The sequence below is a fragment of the Amblyomma americanum genome, chromosome 3 (assembly GCF_052857255.1).
Source record: "Amblyomma americanum isolate KBUSLIRL-KWMA chromosome 3, ASM5285725v1, whole genome shotgun sequence".
NCBI lineage: Eukaryota > Metazoa > Arthropoda > Arachnida > Ixodida > Ixodidae > Amblyomma > Amblyomma americanum.
Window position 1 is genome coordinate 209,246,703 of NC_135499.1, and position 21,585 is coordinate 209,268,287.

Here is a 21,585-nt window from a genome sequence, read left to right on the forward strand (position 1 = left end):
ACTGGACTCTAACGCAATCCCCATGAGCTCCGCTGTCGCACTAACGCTAGACTAAAATTCTGTAATGACGCAGGCCTGCAAAGGCGTCTTTGTCTCGCGTTTGTGATCTCCTCTTTACTGCGAGGAGATTAGCAGTCTGAAGCATTTGGAGAGTGGTTGGCTCATTCTGAGAACTCCAGGAGCGTCTGCTATCCGGTGCTTATCATCAGGTTTGGCTCCCTCTGCGAAAAGCCTGCATGGCACTTGCGAAAGAGACCAACTACGACGGGGAAGATCGCCCCTCACGCAATGCTCCCGACTGCCTAGAGTGGCTACGCGGAGGTTTGTCTACTTTCGTGGGGGTGATCGAGGGACGGCGTTGTAACTTCCAACCAACCCCGTAAAAACTTGAAGGCGTGAGTGGCAGGTACAGTGGTGAGCCGAATTAAGGCTAAGTGGTGCATTATTTAAGGAGGTGGTGGCCAAGTACTACACCACTGTGGCCATATGCTGTTCTCGTGAAAGTGTGCGTTGGCTGTTGCGGTCTCCGGTATCAAACCGCATTCCTGTCCTGGTTATTTCAATTCCATTGATGCTTGGATTTATTTTTTTATCTGTGACAATTGCATAGCACCAGGATTCGAACCTCGGTCTTCTTGAAAGCGAGACGCATGCTCTGCCTCTATATATCTACACGATGGCTGCATCAAGCCGCGGAAAGCTAGGTGCGAGCGGAACGTCTGCTTGTGGCGCGGTGCATTGACTACAGCGCCAGATTCGAACTACCTGCTTTGTTGCACCACAGCCCGCTATTTCTTTTTCTTTGCTTCATCGCTTTCACGATTAACGTCGACAAAGATGGCGACGGTTTTCCTGTTTTTTGAACCAGGTGGCGAGCCAAATAAAGACGTGCAACAGCAGGGCCAGTTCGAATTCGGCGCCACAGGCACTGCAACACATGGCCAGTGAACGTTACATGTCTACCTTCCATGCTGCACGTCTCATGCGCTCAGTTTCTGTTCTGTCCCAAAGAAAGCACTGGAATTTTCGAGCCGTAGGCCTTTCGGAGATGTCTTTTTGCTTTCGTTTATGCCACTGGTATAGCATCGTCTTGTCCGTGGTTTCGAGCTCACCGCTGGGAAAAACCGTCTGATCGTTCTAATTCTTAAAATAGTTATTCGTAAGTTTTAGCAAGCACCTACCTAACTAGAATTATTTTCATCGTAAATGACGCCCGCTCTTCCTCACCCTCCTTTCCCGAAAATAGCTTGTTTTAATTTCTAACGGTATTTTCAAGAATTTTTGAAACTGCTCGCCAAAAAATCCGGTATGATGGGATGTGAGTTCTTTGCGTGCGCTGACGAACTGCTTCTAGCAACAGGTCTGCCGCCAAGATGTAAAAAGCCGTAAATGGTGCACGATGACTGCAGAAAGGGCTGGTGGGGTAAGAATTTCACCAGACATACAAGACGGATGAAAGCCTTATGCACGTGGTAGGGTGGCGTGCCATGAGAAAGGTGCACTCGATATATTGTTGACATCATTGGGGGGGCATGAAGTCTGAAGCCACTCGAGTCGACTAGCTTCAGACTACATTAAACGTTTTCGTTTTCGCCCTGCAATAAGTACAAAAGAAATTTCCAGCGGTAGGTAGCGCTGCCACCTGTGTGCAGGGCTGGACAGCCATGCAGCGAGTGTAAACACGAACCACAAAGTTCTTGCAGATAACAAAACAGTGGAATTAATGGGTACATAGACAAAAACTGCGGCAGTTTAGCATTGCAAAACACGAAATATTGTGCGAAAGCATGTTTTTGCTGATGGACACCACCGCCAAGTACCTGAAAGCGCGATTTAGGGTACTACTGACCCAGGGAGCCATTTATGCTCCTTTAGTTTCCTTAAGATTAACGGAGTCTACAACGTTGTCAACGCCAACTTCAAGGAACCCAGTGAACGCCGGCGGCCTGTTGCTCCAGTGCAGCGTTTGGGCCAAAACGTTGTCAACGCAAACGCAAGCAATGCTTCCTTGAAGGTATTGGTGAGCGCTACCAAAATACGGAAAGGGACGAACACACCACCTCACCAATACCTTCAAGGATGCATTTCCAACTAGCCCCAGTTGTAGCTCTTTTGGCAAGCAGTGCACCTGTCACTATACCGCCGCGTAGCTCCCAGTGTGACTGATGTATCTAGTGGCCCAATGAGCCAGTTATGCGCGTTTTCGCGACTTTTGAGCACAGATGTAAGCTGAGGACCAGAAAGATGTGTAATGCACAGCGCGAGAGTGCGGCAGCATAACAAGCATAGTGCTCTCGTGCAGCTGCCAGCGAAGCTGATCCCAGCCGCGGCAATATTGACTTTTTATTGTGGTGATATCTCAGAGACTTCAGACACACCTCGACGTTTTCAGGGTTGCTAGTGAAATAGTGCTTGTTCACCAAAAAGCCAAACACTAAAGGGACACTCATTAACAATGGTGCGACCCGCCGTGGCGGCTCAGCGGCTTTCTCGTGCGGCTGCTGATCCGAAGGTCGTGGACTCGATAACGGCCGCGGGAGCCGTATTTCGATGGAGGCGAAATAAAAATATACCCACGTGCTCGACGATGTCAGCGAACGGTAAAGAACACCAGGTGGTCCAAACTTACTAGCAGCCCTCCGCTACGGCACCCCTGATAGCCCTTGCGTCACTTCGGGACGTTAAACTTCACAGTGAAAAAAAATATTAACAACGTTGAAAACTATGAGAGTGCCCGAACACAGCGTTAAAGATGTACGAGCGTTCGAAATATCAGCACACCTCAAAAAGCTAGTTCCTCTGTCATAACATTCCAGGCCACATAAACTTAGCCGGTGTGTGGAGCTGGCTTTTGGCGAGTTTTGCTTTCTAAAAAGGGCGATAGCTGGTCTTGTCCTTCTTTCCTGACTCTTTTCTACGTGTCCTTCCGTCATTCGTTATCTCGCTTCTAGGTTTCTTCCTTCATTTTTCGTTCGCTCTCCGCCTTTCTATCCCTCCCTTCTGTTTGCGTTTGTCCAGCGCGTACTATTTCACACATATATCGACAAAAAAGCATGAACTCTCTGCACACGTTCTGAATGTCGGTAGTATGTGTCATACGACATTGAAATGAAAATCCGTGTTGTGATACGCGCCCCGTCAGAATGCAAACAACCATCCCTGGAACCGAAGCTGTCACAGAGCTTGCTTTTTCCACTAAACATTCATGAGCACGTCTGCATGACCTGTATCCTTGGGGAGCTTTGAAAGTACGGAAAATGTGCGCAAAAGAATCTTCCCGGGCCAAGGTCGTGGCACATTTTGCGCAGGAATGGGTACCGAAAGAGCTGCTGCTTTGTCCGCGTCCGCGATAAATTTATGCATTACTTCTAAGCCATGTAGAAGCATAGCTGCAGCTTGAAGGGTCTTCCTGCATGCGAAATTTCCAGCACGGGCCGAGAAATTTGAGAGTCGAGCTCTCTAGGAAGATGGGCGCGTTATTTTAGACATTTAATGCGCAAGGTTATTTCGAAGCTGTCAGCCTCAAATCCTGTCTCTGCGTCTCCCCTCAATTTCCATCACAAAACTTCACTTCGCGAGGCCTTCCTTAGAGCACCCCTTGAATATTTGCGTGTCTTGCAGAAGAAAATAAAACTTATACGAAGAGGGAAAGAGAGAAAAAAGCTGTAAATAGACCTTTCGCAAGTACGCTGGTAGCGGTTTAGAAGCAGGGGCTACTGTTTACAGCGCCACGCTCGGGCACTGATTCGCAAGCAGAACATTTCCGGGAAGCTGGTGCTGTAAAATGGTGCGCTCTATCATTGCACTCCGTTTAATTCAGATAACGCTTGTAGCACACCTAGTTGCTCTAGAGCGGCGCGTTTTCCTTTTTCGGGAAATATCGCAAAGTTCAGCCGCTGCAGTGAGTGCTCAACGCGCCAGGTTGAAAACTCGGGGAAATAACAAAACATCGATGTTGCACGTTTCAGGTAATAACGTTATTGCTGGTGGAAACAGGGAAGATTGCCTGGGAAGCAGCTATTTCCTATATTTCCTAATGAAGGGGAGCTCGCCTTGGACAGTCTGTTTCCTAATGAATGAAAGGGCCGGAAAGAGGAGAGGAAGGTGGAAAGGGGGAGGGAGGAAAGAGGCGGTAGTCAATTCACTCGTTTTTGTACCTCCACGTTTATTTCGACGTTTTTCTTTTTCTTTTCTCGGGCTTCGGAACGATGTAGCCGCCATCAATTTTCCCGGAATCACATCCACCCTGCACCTCATTGCTCAGCTCGCCTGGATCATGCGCATAAAATCCGCCCGATTTTCGCTCGCTGAGTAAAATGCCAGAACTTGCGGCTGGTTTTGGCAGTAAATGAATGGGACGCACTACCGCCAGACATTGTCAGACATTCTGAATCGTCGTCTTTTCAAAGAGCTTTGCTAAAAGTTTTGAACACAGAAAACAGGCCATGGTGATCAATTCCTGCAAGATTGATGAATGTCATCCCATTTTCGCCGCTAGTTTTCTCGCCTTTTTAAATATTCTGTTACATACGCTTTGTTGCACGATACCAAAGCTTGATTTTTGTACTGAACTGTTAACCTGGTTTTGCTTCTTCTCGTGTTCAATTGATAACTTGACTTTGCTTATTGACCCGCCACGGTGGCTCAGTGGTTAGGGGCGCTCGACTACTGATCCGGAGTTCCCGGGTTCGAACCCGACCGCGGCGGCTGCGTTTTTATGGAGGAAATACGCTAAGGCGCCCGTGTGCTGTGCGATGTCAGTGCACGGTAAAGATCCCCAGGTGGTCGAAATTATTCCGGAGCCCTCCCCTACGGCACCTCTTCTTCCTTTCTTCTTTCACTCCCTCCTTTATCTCTTCCCTTACTGCGCGGTTCAGGTGTCCAACGATATATGAGACAGATACTGCGCCATTTTCCTTTCCCCAAAAAACAATTAATATTATTATTATTTGCTTATTGTATCACTATCATTTGTTATCGCGTCACAACTTTCTTCGAAAAGTTAGCCCCCCCCCCCCCCCCCCACCCCTATGTAAATCTTAGTGCTGAGCTTTATTGCATATAAATAAATAAATAAATAAATAAATAAATAAATAAATAAATAAATAAATAAATAAATAAATAAATAAGACCTTATGTCGGTAACAATTGCGCAGTCAAATTCAGCAGCCTTCAAATTCAAATTCCTCTAGTTCCTCTCAGTATTTCTCTCATTTCGCTGGTTTTTCCTACAGGCAGCGGCAGGTGGCGAGCACTTTTATGACAACTTGCAAGTGCTCCCCGAAAGAAATGGCGCCCGCAGCGCTCCGCTCCGAAGACATACCAAGCGCCTGTATCTTCCCAACCAAGGGAGGAGTCGCGGAAGAGGCGCGCGGATATAAGGGGGCAGAGCTGGAAAGGGAGGAAAGCAGCGGACGCAGTGAGCCCCAAGCTCACTGCTGCGCATGCGCTGAAAAGGAGAAGGCGAGCGAGCGAGCGAGCGAGCGGACGCGTTCGAGCGTAGCGCGAGCGCATTCTCGGCTCTTGGCCATCGACATTCACCGACTGCTCAGCGCTAGCTCCGGAAGGAATCAACCCACAATCCTCAAAGCGGAGGCAAGCGGGAAACAAGGTCGCCAGAGAAACTTGGTCCCCGCCGCAGCAGCACCGGAAAAGGAGAAAAAACAGCACCACGCTTCCCTGCACAGACGACTTCGTTGCTGACAGTTGTTCGGTGGGTGAAGATGTTGGTTCGTAATTTTTATTTAGCGTAACGCATAGGTAAGTGTGACAAGTTTAATATTAGAGCTGTTGTGCCCGCGACACACAAGCCCGCATTTGTCACTACGGAAAAAGCATGGAGATGCTGGAGAAGGGCGTGGCAGAATGTGGATATTTTTCCTTTCATTCTTCCACTAAGGCAAGATAAGCATAGGCAGTGAGAATGTGTGATAGTGATAGAAATTAAGGGACACAAAAGCCTTGTTTTTTTTTATACCATGAAATCAAAAGATTGTAAACATCCGCGACTACAGTGTTCTCCCAAGGTGTTTGATTTTCTGCTCCTCAGGCATGTCAACAACTTCAGAGTTAAGGGCGCGTGTGTCATGGTTTTTTTTCTTTATTTGAATGCTGCGAGCGATCTTCCAGCAGCTCGCTTAGCGTGTATATGCACTAGGTAATCTTCCTACCTTTAAAAAAATAGGTTACCATGAAACCAGTAAACTCAGATCGAACACCAAACTGTTTCGTTCAGTTTAGGTCATTTATGTTTGAATTCAGTTGTCATAAAACTCCCAAATAAATGCTTCACTGCGTCGCACTTTTGATGAATTCACGATGGCGTTAAGAGACGTTCCCGTTTTTCATTTTGGTGTGAAAACAAGCTCACCAACTTTGCGCTACTGCTTAAAAAACCGTTTTAGCTTAGCGCATTCAGAATTTGACGATTACCAGAGTCGAGGTCATAAGGGCTATTTTTCAGACTGTAGGCGCGTTTCGAATTGTACTCTCACGTACCCAGCAACAGCGAGTATATATAAAAAAAACTACCAGTGTGATAATGCTTCAGTATTGCATAAAGAGTCATTTAAATATGATTTATGAAGTTCCACATCACCTAATTAGCACACTTGACAAGAGCAGGAGCTTAGAGTGATAGGAATAAGGCTGCGTATAAAATGAGCCCTTGGATCACATTCAAAGGCTACGTGCCGGCGGAGGATGCCCAGAAATTCAGCTGTGCAAAAAAAGCGCATGTTTTCGAAATGAAAATTTCCGCGCAAGATAATTAGCGAGCGTTAGCAGCGATTGCAACGGCATAGCCGACGCACCTATCGCGTTTAGGTGCAAGAGTAAAGGGATGCAATAAAAAAATCATGTGCACGGAAAAATTAATGTAGTGTAATGCTGTGCGAAAGTTCGACGAGACAGATAGATCTTAAAAATTACAAAACTTAACGGCGCAATTAAATTCGCTTTAATTGTTCTCTAGTGTGTCGCAGTTATTTAAATATGTTGGTGTCATTGGCCGTCTGAATCTGTCTATTCTGTTGAGGGTTTCTTATTGCGCTGGCCCAGACATTACCTGCTTATAGCCAAGTTAAAGTCTAGAACATCCCAAAATAAAACACTTCTGCCATTTAGATATTGCAAGAAATAGGACATCGTCAGCGGGCCATATTTAATTTTGCCTCTTTACTTGAATGTGTATTGCAATACACCATGGTGGCTGGCAAAGTCGGGAGTCTAGTTCACATAGGATACAAACACAGAGAATATCATTAAGGACAGTTGCCGGGCCAGTTGGTACATGATCTCACCGAAAAACAGCGCGCTTACACGGGACACGAGAAAGGAGACACGTACACACACAACTGCAGGTTTTATTGCATTGCTCACAATAAATACTAGAAAGGAAAAACAAAAACAGTGGAAGGCGAGGAAGAATTCCTTCTGTCGCATCATGTCGTCATAGTTATTCAAGATATTGAATCTCTTTTCTTGTCAATGCCATCGATGGTGTGCTAACGCGTGACGCGGCTTTCCTATCTATGATGAAAGCTTCATACAGCTCACGCTTGTGCTGGTGATTATATCGCCTCAAAATCTGGCTTCGTCCAAAGTTAGGTGTGCAGTGACAGCCAGACACGTGTTTTGCCAGCGTGCTGCCGTATCCCGTGCAGATGTTAGTGGCGTGCTCTCGTAAACGGTCGTTAATGCAACGTCTACTTTGACTCACATAATATGCACCGCATACGAAGCTCGTCAAACGAGCAATAGCCTTGGGCGCCTTGAAGAATGCCCTCAAAAGATCATGCCATCACCGTCAGCAAGCCAGCACAGAGTCCCAGCTGAAACGTCTACGTGAAGCGGGCTTCCCGGATGCCCTCATTTCAGGGATCGGATTCAAGCTCCTGAAAGATCTCCGACAATCTGGCCACCCGAAGAAGCCACGGAATGAAAAAGAGACGAGGGCAGTTATGCCGTATCTGCACGGGATCAGCCACTCGTTGAAGAAGATAGTAAGGCGTGCTGGAGTGGATCTGATTCTAACTGCACCCAGAAAGCTCAATTTGCTTTGCAGATTGGTGAACGAAGATGCCCTAAAACCAGCGCGGTGCAGCAAGAAGCATGAACAAATGTTCACCACCTGTGACACGGAGGTAATTTACGAGATCCCGCTGTCATGCGGTGCATCTTATGTGGGTCCAAGTGGACGTTGCATTAACGGCCGTTTACGAGAGCACGCCACTGACATCCGCACGGGATACGGCAGCACGCTGGCAAAACACGTGTCTGGCTGTCACTGCACACCTAACTTTGAACGAAGCCAGATTTTGAGGCGATATAATCACCAGCACAAGCGCGAGCTGTATGAAGTTTTCATCATAGATAGGAAAGCCGCGTCATGCGTTAGCACACCATCGATGGCATTGACAAGAAAAGAGATTCAATATCTTGAATAACTATTACGACATGATGCGACAGAAGGAATTCTTCCTCGCCTTCCACTGTTTTTGTTTTTTCCTTTCTAGTATTTATTGTGAGGAATGCAATAAAACCTGCTGTTGTAAGTCAGCGCTGTGTGTGTGCGTGTCTCCTTTCTCGTGTCCCGTGTAAGCGCGCTGTTTTTCGGTGAGACAGAGAATATCAACCGCGTGCATGGAAACTGCTCCTTAACATTGTAATTGTGAAGTGAAGCTCTAGACGGTCCTTAGTATTAAATCACCTTTGGTGCCCTATTTCTCTGCGTAAAAAGTTTATGCCTTAATTGTATAGAGCACTTGTTTATTGCAATAAAGCTTGTTCTTTTTTTTGCAGCGACATTTATAACAGAATTACTGGAGTGCAAAGAAGATACATTTTATTTTTGTGTGCTAGGGCCGTGAATTTTACTTTTATGCTTCTATGAGGCCGCAGCCCATTCCAGTGTTTGCCTAATACAATACAGCGCGCATCACGCGTGCAATAAATTGCGTGTCTGAAATAATTTGCCTGCAACTTCTTGAGGCGTCGTGGCAAGCACGGATTCAAGCATTAAACTACACGGCGCCTTCTACACGCTTAACATTGCCGGTTCTTTAATGCGGAATTCTTGAAGGGCCCTGTCGCAACACTCTTGCATTGCCGTCATTTCGTATTTGCTGAAGTTTAGAAATTGCGATCACCTTCGGGAGACTTTTCGCACGGCCCCCGGGTGTCAAGATGCAATATGGTGATTGTTTTGAGGAGGCAATAGACAACTTGCAATGAACAGCACGAGAGTGTGCCAGTTCAGTTAAACATGAGGCGTGATCGGTTGTGGCTTGCTTGCATCGTGTTGATTTGCCATGGTTTTCTTAATGCTTGTACATAGTTCATATACATAAAATAAAGCCTCACTGTAACAAATACCATGTTCAGAAAAAAAAACCGACTATTGCGTAGTGCTCTCGAGCAGTGGCCTGCGAAGTTGATCTGTTCGCGCCGCCGTGTGTTCTAATCCCAGGCGCGGCGCAGTCGCGGCCACATTTATTTATATTCCTGCATGTCAAGCGGCCTTCAGACAAACAGAGAACGTGTTTTTTTTTTCGAGATTGGGTGCCTTAGTGCTAGCGCACTAAAATGAAGACAAAGCGTAGGCTTGCGCTTGTTTGTGAGGATACGAAACATTGCGGCGAGAATCTCTATTTAAAAGCAGAATTGTTAGCTTTTTGCCGCATGACGGTTTAGTAACGTGGTATTTGTCACTATAAAAAGCCATTCCGCTGCAAAGCTCTAGGATAATATGCATAATTCAGTGATGAGGTGCGGACTGCGTAGGGATTTAGCCGTATGGTCCTGCCCTTCACTTGTCTGCATAAAAAGAGGTGTGTGGCACTCAGTATCATAAATACATGAGAAGGATACAAGCGAAAGAACCCTCTCCGAAAGACATTATACTTCAAGGCTTTTTTATCATCTTGGAATGCTTGGCGCACGCTTGGCGTTGTTGGCACGACATCCCAGGGGGCGCAAGAAACGACGCTGGCACAGGAAGGCAACATGCATAATCAGGCGAGGAGCGGCGTAGCCCGTGGTTTGTCTTTATTGCTGTTTATTAAGTCAGTTGCTATTTAGAAGTGCAGGATCAACCGCTGAGAAAAAGAGCAATTAATGAATAGGGGGAAGACCCAAACGACTGTGCGCGCTAGGCAGTAATGGTGCTCTCGAAGAAAATAGCGCAGCTGTAACTAACGGCTTTGGCGCAGTAGCATAAATTGCAACCACGAAAGAATCCATATTTTATGCAGCTACCCTTATTTCCAAATTAGGCAGTAATAAAGTGCGGTTAAATTTGTTTTCATTCTCTGCTAGTGTAGGGACCAACACTTGGCACTCAGAAAAAAAAAAGTGCTGCGAGAAAGACCACTAAAAAAAATGAAAACTTCGATATCTCGTCTTATATAACTAGGCCACCATGACAGTTATCATGATCTTCATAAGAGTTATGTTCATTGCAGGAAGATAACTAAATGCCTCTCCCAATGATTTCTGATTATCTCTCTCTGCCGCCAATCATGACCGGATGTGATAACGACAATGATTATTCGCCATTTTTTGCCGCCCTTGAAAGGCAGGTTGGAAGACTGGCCATCAGCCGACAAAGAGAGAAAAAGAGGGTTTATTGACGAGAAAAGCAGAGAGGTTTTTCCGGAAAAATGAATATCTGGCCTGCTTTCATGTGCCACTCATTCCCAACTTGTACCAATAGGATTCCTGACCTGATTGGTGAAACTGAATCCGATTCGTCGTCGACTGAATTCTTCTTCCCTCAATATCTTCCAAGTGCCACTTCCTTGCTGTTAGCTATTATTCATATTATAAATAAGCCCAAGCACACTTTCTTGTGTTTATTTCGGCTAAAATATCAACTGGCGTTCGACGTCAAATCCGCGTCGCTGGCTGTATTTGTACATCAATACCATAATGATTTTTTATTGTTAGCGTACAGTTTCCGGTTCGATAAGTGCTACTGACCGCCTGCATCGTTTGAAGAATTCCTTTTTAAGGGCTACAAGTAGCCTACCCTTCAATGCTTTAGTGCCTGTTCACAGCTTCGAAGCGTAGCGATTATGCGCTGAGATTACGAATTTCCGTTTGTGTTGAAGTGCCCATTAATGTTTTATGTTTCACCTTACGGCAGCCAAAGGTGACATTTTTTTAAAAGGCAGTATTTAGTCGCAGAATTTTGCATCTGACAAATAAGGTGATTCAGGGCATGTATGTCTGTGACACGTAGAAAGCACCGGTCAGAGGTTCACTTTTATCAGATTACACTAGTACACACTAGTAAATACATATTTATCACTAGACATAACATTTTCGCGAGTGATGACTCAGGAAAGTGCGCAGGGGAAGTGTTTTCTTAGCCTGTTGCCTACTCATGGGGATATATTTTCAGTGATAGTAAAAGAAGAACTCACTCTTGCCCCCCCGATGCAATTACTAATCACTTCTTCATGTAGCTAGCGGCAAAGTGGCTTTGACGTTTGCTGTGGTTTATTTTTAGGGGCATGCAAATGTTTGACAGCACTTGGAGACTCCTTTGCTCTTAACTGATAAGTTAATTTCCTGGCCTTACAAGCTAGAAATTAATACGAGAACCAGAACTGAATGAACCACGAACGTCGCCCAAAAAATGAGAAAATAGTCTTCTCAAGACAATGCAACAGCAGAATCTCCGTAATTGTCAAAATATTGGCTCTTAAAATAAAGTTGCGGCGTCTTCACCTATCGCCTATCACCGCGCCCCCCGCCCACCACCACTCCTCGTCTAGCATATATTTTTTATTTTGTACATTTCTAAACTTCCTCAATCCACCCGTTTCCTCGTTAACAACGACAGATTTATTGTTGTGATCAACTGGACTTTTACCACAAGCCGCCTGCAGCGTGGAAGTTTTCTGACATTCTTGCGTCTTCTGTCTCACTCAGGCCCTTAGGCGGCAACAGAAATGAACAAAGAATCATATACGGCTGGTAGATATATATATCAAACCGTCGACGTCCATTGAGCTAATTAGCAACTTAACTACCGTGTCCATTTCGGCACAAGCTGTATTCTTTATGTGTCCGGAAGCTATTTAGAGAAGAAATGAAATGCCGCGGAAACAAAAAATCTCGCCGTGAGTTAAGGCGGGCTATCGGAGACATAAAGAAGATCTTATGGTCTGGGCTTTGTGCGAGTGAAAGGTAAGATTCAACGGCTTCGCGAGAAACCAATACGCACTGGCCGCCGACAAAAAGAAACAAAAAACAGAAAACTGCTGCACAAAAAATGTAATTTGCACTCCACTCCACATTAGCAGAATAAAAGAAAACAGGTTTTGGGCACAGAAGCCCCCGGCAAGACCATCGTATCCGGAATAACGATTTAAAATAAAATTAATTATCCTTCTTTAAACATATCCTGTAACAGAATTTTGCGCTTAAGAAGAGGCGAGAGCTCACTGCTCAAGGCTGGTTGGTACTTATATTAGATGATCGAGCAAAATATCGCTAAGAGCCTAGAAGGTACCTTACACGTGGGCTGTGGAGTTTATAACGTGCTTCCGCGTACCGCATTCTATGTAGCATGCCTTTTATTAAAAGAGGATAATCAATTTCCCAAGCCTACTTTTTACGCTTATTTCCCTGCTTTCTGATGCTCTTCTGCCTGAACTTGATAATAAGTTTATTCACTATTGTAACACATTTTATCCCAAATCAGATTAATAAATAATATATCTGGCCTTGGTTATATATTTAGACAGCCTGAAGCAGTCGTCTAGTTTGCATTGTAGAATTTTAGCAGCAGGTTTCACGTATAAAAATCTTATGCCTGTAAAACATTTTCGGCTCAAAACCTAAAGCTTGCTTTTCATTTACCGAGGTCAACACCTTCCGCTCTCTCTGCGCTATATCCCCCCTTGCTTTCTCTTCTCGCTTACCCTTTAAGAATGATTATTATTAACTTCTGCTCGCGCTTTCTTTTTTTCTCGAAAGCTTCGCCCCCTCTACTCTTTATGGAGGCCACCCCGGTGGTTGGACCGCTGACACGCATCACTCAAGTGCCAATAAATGGCCCTATAAATACTTCACATTTAAAATGTATTTATGTGTTCCCTACCAACGTGCCGGGCTGACCCTTTCTCATTTCAGCTTCATTTATTACAATTGCCAGAAATCCAGTTTGCACCTCTACTTGACGTGATTAATTCGTCAGAGGTAATGCAAACCTGGCAGGAGACGCAGTCTCTATCTCTGGCGGACTCTCCACTTTCGTCCTTCATAGTGCTTATCTTTACAAGCTTAAGCCTACACACTAAGTTTCCTGCTTAATTTAGACCGCGAAATTCCTTACGGAAATCGAGAAACAAATTGTAGAAGTTTTGATGGAGGAGGCGAACCAAGAGCTACGTGCTAATGCTTCATGTATAGCATTGTTAGCACAGATATGACGACTCAGTAGAACTCTTCATTTGCACGCAGACACTAATTTCCTTCTCAAGTCTGCTACGCATAACATAACTCGCTCATGACTTGCCATGAATAATCCGCAGTGGACCTTCAAAAAAAAAAAGTGGTGAGTTTAGAAAAAGATCAATAAAAAGGAAAACAAATTCCGTTCTCGTACCTCTGCCACCACAGATTCGCAAACCACCTCAAGAGATAATGAATGCTTTAGTAGCAGTCGAGTAGTCTAAATTTCAACCTTCATGTGGGCACTTACGAAACAAATTTTTGCACTGGGCTGTGCGTCATTGTTACGCTGTTGCAAATGAGTCTGGGCCAGCGAGAATATTCGTAAACGATATTGCTGAGGACTACAGAAAAGCAGTCGATGAGATCATTAAAAAAATATCAACGGCTGCTCAACTACTGGTGCTGAAGAAAAAATAGCGTAGTTTTCCTTTATACAATAAGGTTCGTGAGTGCAGCTGTCCGGCCATGTGGTAAGTGGAATATATTTTAGATAGTTAGAGAGCAGCGCTAGAGTGCTACTCAGTAAGTATAAAGAGCAGACAGCGGTGTGTGGGGCTCTTTCTTTGTGTGCTCTCATGCTGCTGCTCTTCAAAAACAACAGCGGATGTAGTAAAAAAAATGCTTAACTTGCATTGTGTTACACAGAAATAATCTAATATTCATCGCATAGAAACTGAAATGCATGTTTTTTCTAACGCTTTGCTTCAGCCTCTACGGGCAGTACGGCTGAATCTTCAGGAACTGTTAAGAATTGTTACCAAACTTTTCGTTTTCAGCAATTTTTAAAAATGTTCTATTACTTGCAGCGCAAAGTAAGTTTGTAGTACTGCTCTATACAGAAAGGATGCATTTTTGCCTCTTGCGTAAGGAACACAGAAATATACTCTTGAGCTATTTGAGACTTATTACAAATAAAATCTTTGTGTTCTTTTCCAGGTGGTCCTGTTCCTGTTAATAAAGCCTTGTGGACATCTCTATAGCTTCTCAAACCAAGAGGAATCAAAATTTCGGACGCTTGAAACTGATTACTTTGTTGAGTGTTGTATGGAATCACAAGCCAGTAGCCAAGTTCGGTTTCTTTCCTTTTCGATTAACAACGCAGATGCTTCTTCGTCACCAAGTGACTCGAACGGTTAGAACAATAATTGACAAAGGCGCTGAGGCCATTGGTGAAGCATTCCTCGTGAAAGACGGGCGACTTCAGGTCACCCAACTACCTGGCACCCATCCTGTCTGTGGACCGCTTTCGAGAGGATGGGGCTAGATTCAGACGCTGGATTGACAACGGTGTCCATTCTGCTGGGATACTATCGTTACCATCTAGCCCCGATAATCAGACAGCGTTGGCAAATGCCACAGCGGAAGACGTGCTCGGGCCGCAATACGCTAGCACCCTACGGATCGCCTTCATCGGCGTCATGCTCGTCCTCTCTCTTTTGGGCAACGTGGTGGTCTGCTGCCGGCTCCTGACGTCGCGACGGAAAAGGCTGCTGAAGGCGCAGGTGCTTTTCTTGAACTTGGCCCTTGCAGACCTGCTCGTCACCCTCGTCACCATGAACTCTCAACTGCTGTGGGAGATGATGGACCGCGTGTGGATCGCCGGCGACATTTTCTGCCGGCTGTTCAAGGTATTGCAGACTTACGCGCTGGTGTCCTCCACGTACATGCTGGTGGGAATCGCGGTGGACCGCCACTTCGCCATCTGCAACCCGCTGGCGCCAGCGCCAAAACCACTCTCGCTGGCCGCTGCATGCTGGCTCATTTCTCTCGCTCCGTCCCTGCCAAACCTGTTCGTGTTCCGCCTTGTAGCCGTGCGGGACAAGCACTACTGTGCCTCCATCTTCTACATCTATCCGGACTACGTACCAGTACGGCGGGTTTACATGGCGTTCGTTTTCGCGGCCGTGTTCTTGTTGCCGCTTTTTGCACTTGTTGCCCTGTACGCTCACGTGTTGCTTCGAATGTGGAAAATGGCCACATGCTCGCCAGAGCCGTTCAACACACACGCAGTGGTGCCGAGGGTTGAGAGCACCCGCAATACGCTGCCGAAGGTGCGCGTGCGAACGCTGAAGATGGCTGTGGTGATTTCCGTGGCGTTTCTGGTTACCAACCTGCCCTACATGGTACAAGAGATGTTGCTGGCTTTCGCGCAACATGTTTCCTTGGGAGAGCACACGGTGGCAGTGTTCGGCGTCATGTCTGCCTCTAACAGCGCCATCAATCCGTACATTTATCTAGCCTTCAACGGTGGTGCAGGATCCGCAATGTGCGACGCACGCATGCGCGGTATGTGGCGCCGCCTAACGCGTTCCTCGGAGTGCAAACGGACTACTGTCACGTTCCGTTCCCAACGGTCGACTTTGAGAACTGCAAGCAAGAAACGAATGCCGGCGACAGGAAGGCAGCCACCTCAAAATGACCGCGAGAAACGCGAAAACAAGGAGAGTGCTGAGGAAAATTGCTGAGAAAGCGAGAACAATCATCATATGACTTGTCATACTATTCCTGCGACCTTCAACCCACTTTGGTTGTGATGCCTCAGCTAGCATCAAATAGCTTGGAACGCAGATAGTTAGTTAGTCACGGATTTGCGGTAAGCGCTCCTATGATACATGGAGTCGAGTATCTGTGCGGTATCATCACTATACTATAATTTGGTACCATAATTCTGTCTTCTCGGGCTTCACATACTCAGGGGGTTTACTGAGGATAGCACTGAGTCTGCACTTTGACTCATGCCTCAATCTGGCCTCATTTTTTTTTATCTTAAAGTGGCGCGCTAGAATCGCTGATGACCAATTTCTTTCGAGTCACAGCACTTCATGATATCCTGCAAATAACTTTGTGTGTGTATAAGTGTATGTTTGTCCGTGTGTGTGCTCCACATCACTCTGCGTGCATGCCGCCTGGCCTTGGCTGCCGTGCGTTCGCCCGTGAAAGAGTCTGTTCCCTTTAGTTTCTATAAAAAATATTGTTGAAACTGACAGAAAATGCGTGCTCGTAGACCCTTATAATGCGCCATTGAACAACGTCAATACCCACTTCTGTTCTTTCGCTAAACTCAGCGAGGAGGCGGCAATGAGATTATTTGTGGTCGCGGTTTCTGGGGCGTCCCAGTGCGCTTTATATGAAGAGCACTAGACATATTTCTGGTAAGTCTGTTTAACTGCTTTAGAAGTATAGTGATCTTTCGGCAAAATTCGCGTCTGTGTGCGTGTGTATGTTAGGCTTCCACTTCCTAAGTACCCCTAGCAGATCGGAGCGCATCGGGGCCCCTTGTAGGGGGTAAAAATGCATCTCTCGTCTACAAGTGTCCACCAGTCATCCAGCTCCACCTTACAGAAAGCCTCCACTCACACCAGTTCGAGAAGGCAACACACGCCAGAATCCCTTTCAGCTCGGACCGAAAAAGCGACGGCAAAATCCAATGCAAGGACGCAACGGGAAGGCGATCATTGTGGAAGCGAAATGTACAACCTAATTCTGGTAACGCAGATTTGTCGCATCACACTGTTTAATCACCTCTGCTTTTTTAAGTGTTACCGTTTTGATCCACAGGTGCCAAGGTATAATTAAGGCCAAATTTCACTTTGCTTCATTGCATTTTCTTATTTGCAGAATCTCGGTAATAGCACCACTGTAACGATGCTAATTTATTGTAATGAAAAATTGCACAGCTTGGACTGTAACCATAACAGGGGATAGCTCAAAACGAAAAGTCGCCGTGCTTACCAGAAATCAGTGGCAAGGAGCATTACTCAGAATGCAGCGTTAACAGTGCTCTGTTGACACAACACTACATGGAATCCTAAGGAACGCTTTATGGTTCCAGTTACAAAAGTACTACTAAATTTCTCATTTATTCCTATCGACACAAAGCAAACATCAATTTGTCCTCAGCCTTACTTTGCAACGTACGGCTCATATCTGCACACGAAGTGTTGTACAACGTAGGCATTCCACACTAACCCAGAGCTTTTCATGCCCTTCCTAGCGCTATCTATGCGCGTTGCCCTGGAATGTTAATATTGACCACCTGGTGTTCATTAACGTGCATAAAAATATCAGTACAGCAGTGTTTCTGCATTCTGCTGCAGTCAAACAGGGGCTATCACGGCAGGAATGGAATCTAATGTTTGACTTACCAGTCACGCTTTAGCCGCTAAAAGATCCGTGGCAGGCGCATTTCTTAGGTGTCAGCCTCAGGACACATGTGTGGAGCTGTTCTCTTCTCCACTGCAACGAAAACAAATGAGTATATCATCTGTTTAGCGCTCAAGAAGCTGGTTGGCGCTACGTATTCGAAGCCATTAGCAGCAAAAATTGTTCTAGCTACAAAACACTATTCCTTAGGGGCTGAAAACGAAATTAGGACCGCGGAAAAGGTGCCCCTTAATCATGGAAGTTCGACTTTAAGTTTATCATGGATTCCGCATCGTAAAAGAACTGACCGAAACAGGCTTGGATGTTTGGAGCTGGCAGGTAAGTTTTTAAGTCCAACCAGCAAATGTAAACAGAGTGCCGTTGATGGCAATGTCATGAGCATGCAGTAGCTGTCTCTTCTCAAAAGGCAGTTTGGCGGTTCTTCAAGAGGCATACTATGTCTATGTTCAGCCTCCTAAAACAAGTTGCGATGATGTCGCAACTTGTTTCGCGTTAATCACGCTGTTTTTCACCGCTTCCCTGACTCTCTCCTTGAAGGTTCTTAAGATCAGCGCGATTGTGAAGTAGATAGGCTCAGCGCATGTGCAAATCTCTCGCAAGGATCCAGATGCTTCAATAAATCTTCTGTTGAAAGCTATAGCGCTCGTCTCGTCCACTCCTCTGCTCTCACCGTTGTGCCATTGCGCCTAGATAAATTCACCAACTAAGCCAAATTACCTCTCCGCTGGCGGGGTTTAAATACGTCCTTCGCTCCGAGCAGGAAGTTCCAGTGGGGGAGGATGGTGAGATGCTGAAAGGGTGGCGGGATGGGGAGCATGAAGTTGAAATTGGCTGTCCAGATTGAATGTATGCTGAAGAGGAATAATCGGTTGACCTGCAGAACTGTGATAAAGAAATGCGCCAGATGTGTCGTCATTGGAATGCATTATTAAGGGAGTTGTGGAGATGGTTCCTATCAATTAAGGTGGCTTTTAATGAGCGGAAATATTTGAAATGGTCGTTTTCGTCGGTATATATTCTTCTAAAGCAAGGTTGCTGTCCTACAGATATCCTTGCTATCATTGTCTTGTTTGATTAGGTAGGAAGATCTATGTCTTGTTGTCGTTGTGTGTGCTTCCTGTGGAGCATGCCAGAGTAAGTATTTCAAGCTCAGAGCCCAAGAATACAAACTGCTTGGTTGTCAAACAGGCATATCTATTGTGCGCTCACAAGCATTTTCGTTAGCTGGTGCCTATAATATTTACTTCCACAGGTAAGAAGAGACTCAAAAAGTTTGCATTTCGGCCTTCCACTCCGCAGTGTAAGGAACGATAAACATTAACCGGTAACATGACATCAAGAAAGTCTTTCGTGAGTTGTTTTCGGGTCACAGAACACAGGTATTCAAGTGAGAACCTAACTTTTAACATATTAAAGGCGCAACAACTTCCCGCAAAAACTGGTTCAGCCTTCTGCGTGTGATGCTTCTAGAGGACACCAAAAAACCAGGTAAGTCATGACGCAATCAAGCTTGGAGAACCATACGAAGAAAAGACTCTCTTTGATCTCGTAAGGAAAGGAACATGGGCACTACTTGTCGAATAAATAAATTGGCCTAACCAAGGCCTCCACTCTTCACTGAGCGAAACAATTTAGTTCGACTGGTTTTCTTGTCGGACAACAAATTGTGCGCATGTAGATCGCACAGATGATTTTTAATTGCGCTTTTAAGTCATCTACAATTCGAAAAACGGTGAAGTCAAACATAGTTTTAAAAGAAAAATATCCACGCCGATTTTTTGATACTTCCTCTAGACACGTTTACTGCCTCGTAATTTTGGATGAAGAAAAAGGCATTGCGTTATATTGAATTAAACTGCAAAATTAAACGCACAATGCTGTCCTTAATTTGTTTTATTACTGCGCGATGTCAGTGCGCATTAAAGAACCCCAGGCGGTCGAAATTATTGAGCCCCCCCATCTTCCCATTCGGCGTCCCTCGTAGCCTGAGTCACTTTCGGATCTTTTCTCTTTCAAAAAGACACTAATTCGATTTAGAACAGAGTGCATATTGTGGCATTTATTTATCATATTGGCATAGCCTCACCAAATACCTCGTAAGCGTTGTTTTTCTTCTTCCCTCAGTTTTAATCACGTTCAATCACGCTCACGTTCAAGTCTTCTATTTCACCTCTCTGCACGTCTCGCTAATGCCAGCAAAAACATATATTCTGTCCTCAATAATTTGAATGTTGTAATGCTATTTCAATGTTTTGCTAAAGCGAGTATTGTTAACTTAATTTTATTTATATACCGGGTGTTTCAGCGAACACTTAAGAAAATTCCTGAAAATACTGGGTTCAATATAGGAAAACAATAGGCGTAGAATCGCACTGCCTGCCCCGGCGGACACAACATGCTGCAAAACTTCTCTAATTATCCAGGTAATTGCCAAAATTCCACTAATTTACTTTTTAATTATCATAGCTGGGTGGTTTGTCCCAATTGGGAGTTTGATGCCGTGAACAAGACGATGGCATATAAGTCTTTGAAGCGGAGAAAAACTTAATTTCCCCAGCCCTGCAGCGCGAAGAAATTCGACGCTTTTTCCCGCACGCGGCCGGAAGTCAGCCCAAGAGCAACGCCGGAAGTATGACGTAAGCGAAGCGTCCGAACACAGCGCCCAATTCGAAACGCGTGTGCCAACTTTCCTCGCTAGAGAACTTCGGCGCTCGGCTTAGACCGCACGCGGCGTTATCGACTGCTTCGTCGCTCGAAGTGAGAAAAATTATAGTCATCGTCAGTTACGGGAACGTCGATTTTGAGAGCCCAGATGGGCGCATCTGCAGGCGTTTTTGTGTGTGTGCGTGTGTGTGCGTGCCACTTCTGATATAGCTGCCCGACGGGCTCATTTTCTGCGTCATCATGATGAATTCATTTACTCACTAGGTTCATCTTCTGTTTTCTTATCATTGCTGCGCATCAGGAACGACGCCCGAAAAAGAAAAGCTTTGTCAGGGTGGCAAGGAGAGCTTGCGCGGCAGTGGCTGTGTGCTATCGGGAAGTTGTTCTTGCGGCTGTGTTCGCGTGTGTTAGCTTCAGTTTCCTGATAGAGCGCAGTCGTTTGCGTTTCAGGGGCTTGTCTTGGAGGTGCGGGTGTGACAATTCCATTGCAGTGCCAGTGTTTCAATTCGCTTGAATGTGAGGAAGTGCCGCCTAGGATTAAAACACCGCGCCGCATTGCGTGAATTGTGGTAATGGCCGCGCCAGCGTAACTCCAATACTCCATTGCTGTGAAGGTGGACATTTTAATCGCTTTTTTGAGCGCGCAAATGGACGCGGAGCTGTCATCAGACTGTATGCTGTCCAACCTCCTGATCGCCGTGTGCCGACTCGTCCCACGTTCGTATCGATATTTAATCGATTTAAGTCTACTGGATCAGTTCATGTTCAGAAAAGGAAGAAACCAGGGAGCGCAACCGACTATTTTGGCATTGATGTCCTCGCGTACGTTTCTGTCAGGCCAGAAGCAAGTGTCAGGAAAATCGCCAATGCGTACGGAGCAAGCCCGACATCAGTTTGGAGGTCACCATCAAAACACAGCTACCACCCCTATCATGTGTGTCTTCACCAAGAAATCACACCGGGTGACTTTCAGAAGTGGCTCAATTTTTACAATTGGCGTCGAATTAAACGTGATGAAGACACGGAATTTCTGCACAAAGTGCTTTAGACAGACGGTGCCCAATTCTGCAGGGACTCCAAAGTCAACTTGCACAATGCGCATTATTGGTGTGACAAGAACCCACATTGGCTACGCCAGCACAAGCCCCAAGTAAGATGGCCAGCAAATTTTTGGTGTGGCATTTATGACGGCCGTATTGTCGGTCCTTACTTAATAGACGGAAACCTCACTGGGAAAAAGTACACAGACCGCGTTTTAAAAGGCGCCGTCTCAGAATTTGTCTCGGAGCT

The 21,585-nt window shown here is 45.6% G+C and overlaps 2 protein-coding genes across 2 annotated transcripts in view; one reads left to right on the top strand and one right to left on the bottom strand.

Moving 5' to 3' along the window:
- The window catches only part of LOC144123622 (steroid 17-alpha-hydroxylase/17,20 lyase-like), a 29,813-nt gene extending 11,985 nt beyond the window's left edge, over positions 1-17,828 (bottom strand). Inside the window, exon 1 of the mRNA XM_077656424.1 lies at positions 17,613-17,828. The gene's annotated coding sequence lies outside the window, so the exon portion shown is untranslated. The remainder of the gene's footprint in view (positions 1-17,612) is intronic.
- LOC144123621 (arg8-vasotocin receptor-like) lies at positions 5,586-16,398 on the top strand. The gene is made up of 2 exons (XM_077656423.1): positions 5,586-5,713; positions 14,404-16,398. Exon 2 carries the CDS (start codon positions 14,886-14,888, stop codon positions 15,930-15,932), a length of 1,047 nt encoding a protein of 348 aa, XP_077512549.1. The 5' UTR covers positions 5,586-5,713; positions 14,404-14,885; the 3' UTR covers positions 15,933-16,398.
- Positions 17,829-21,585: the final 3,757 nt, after the last annotated feature.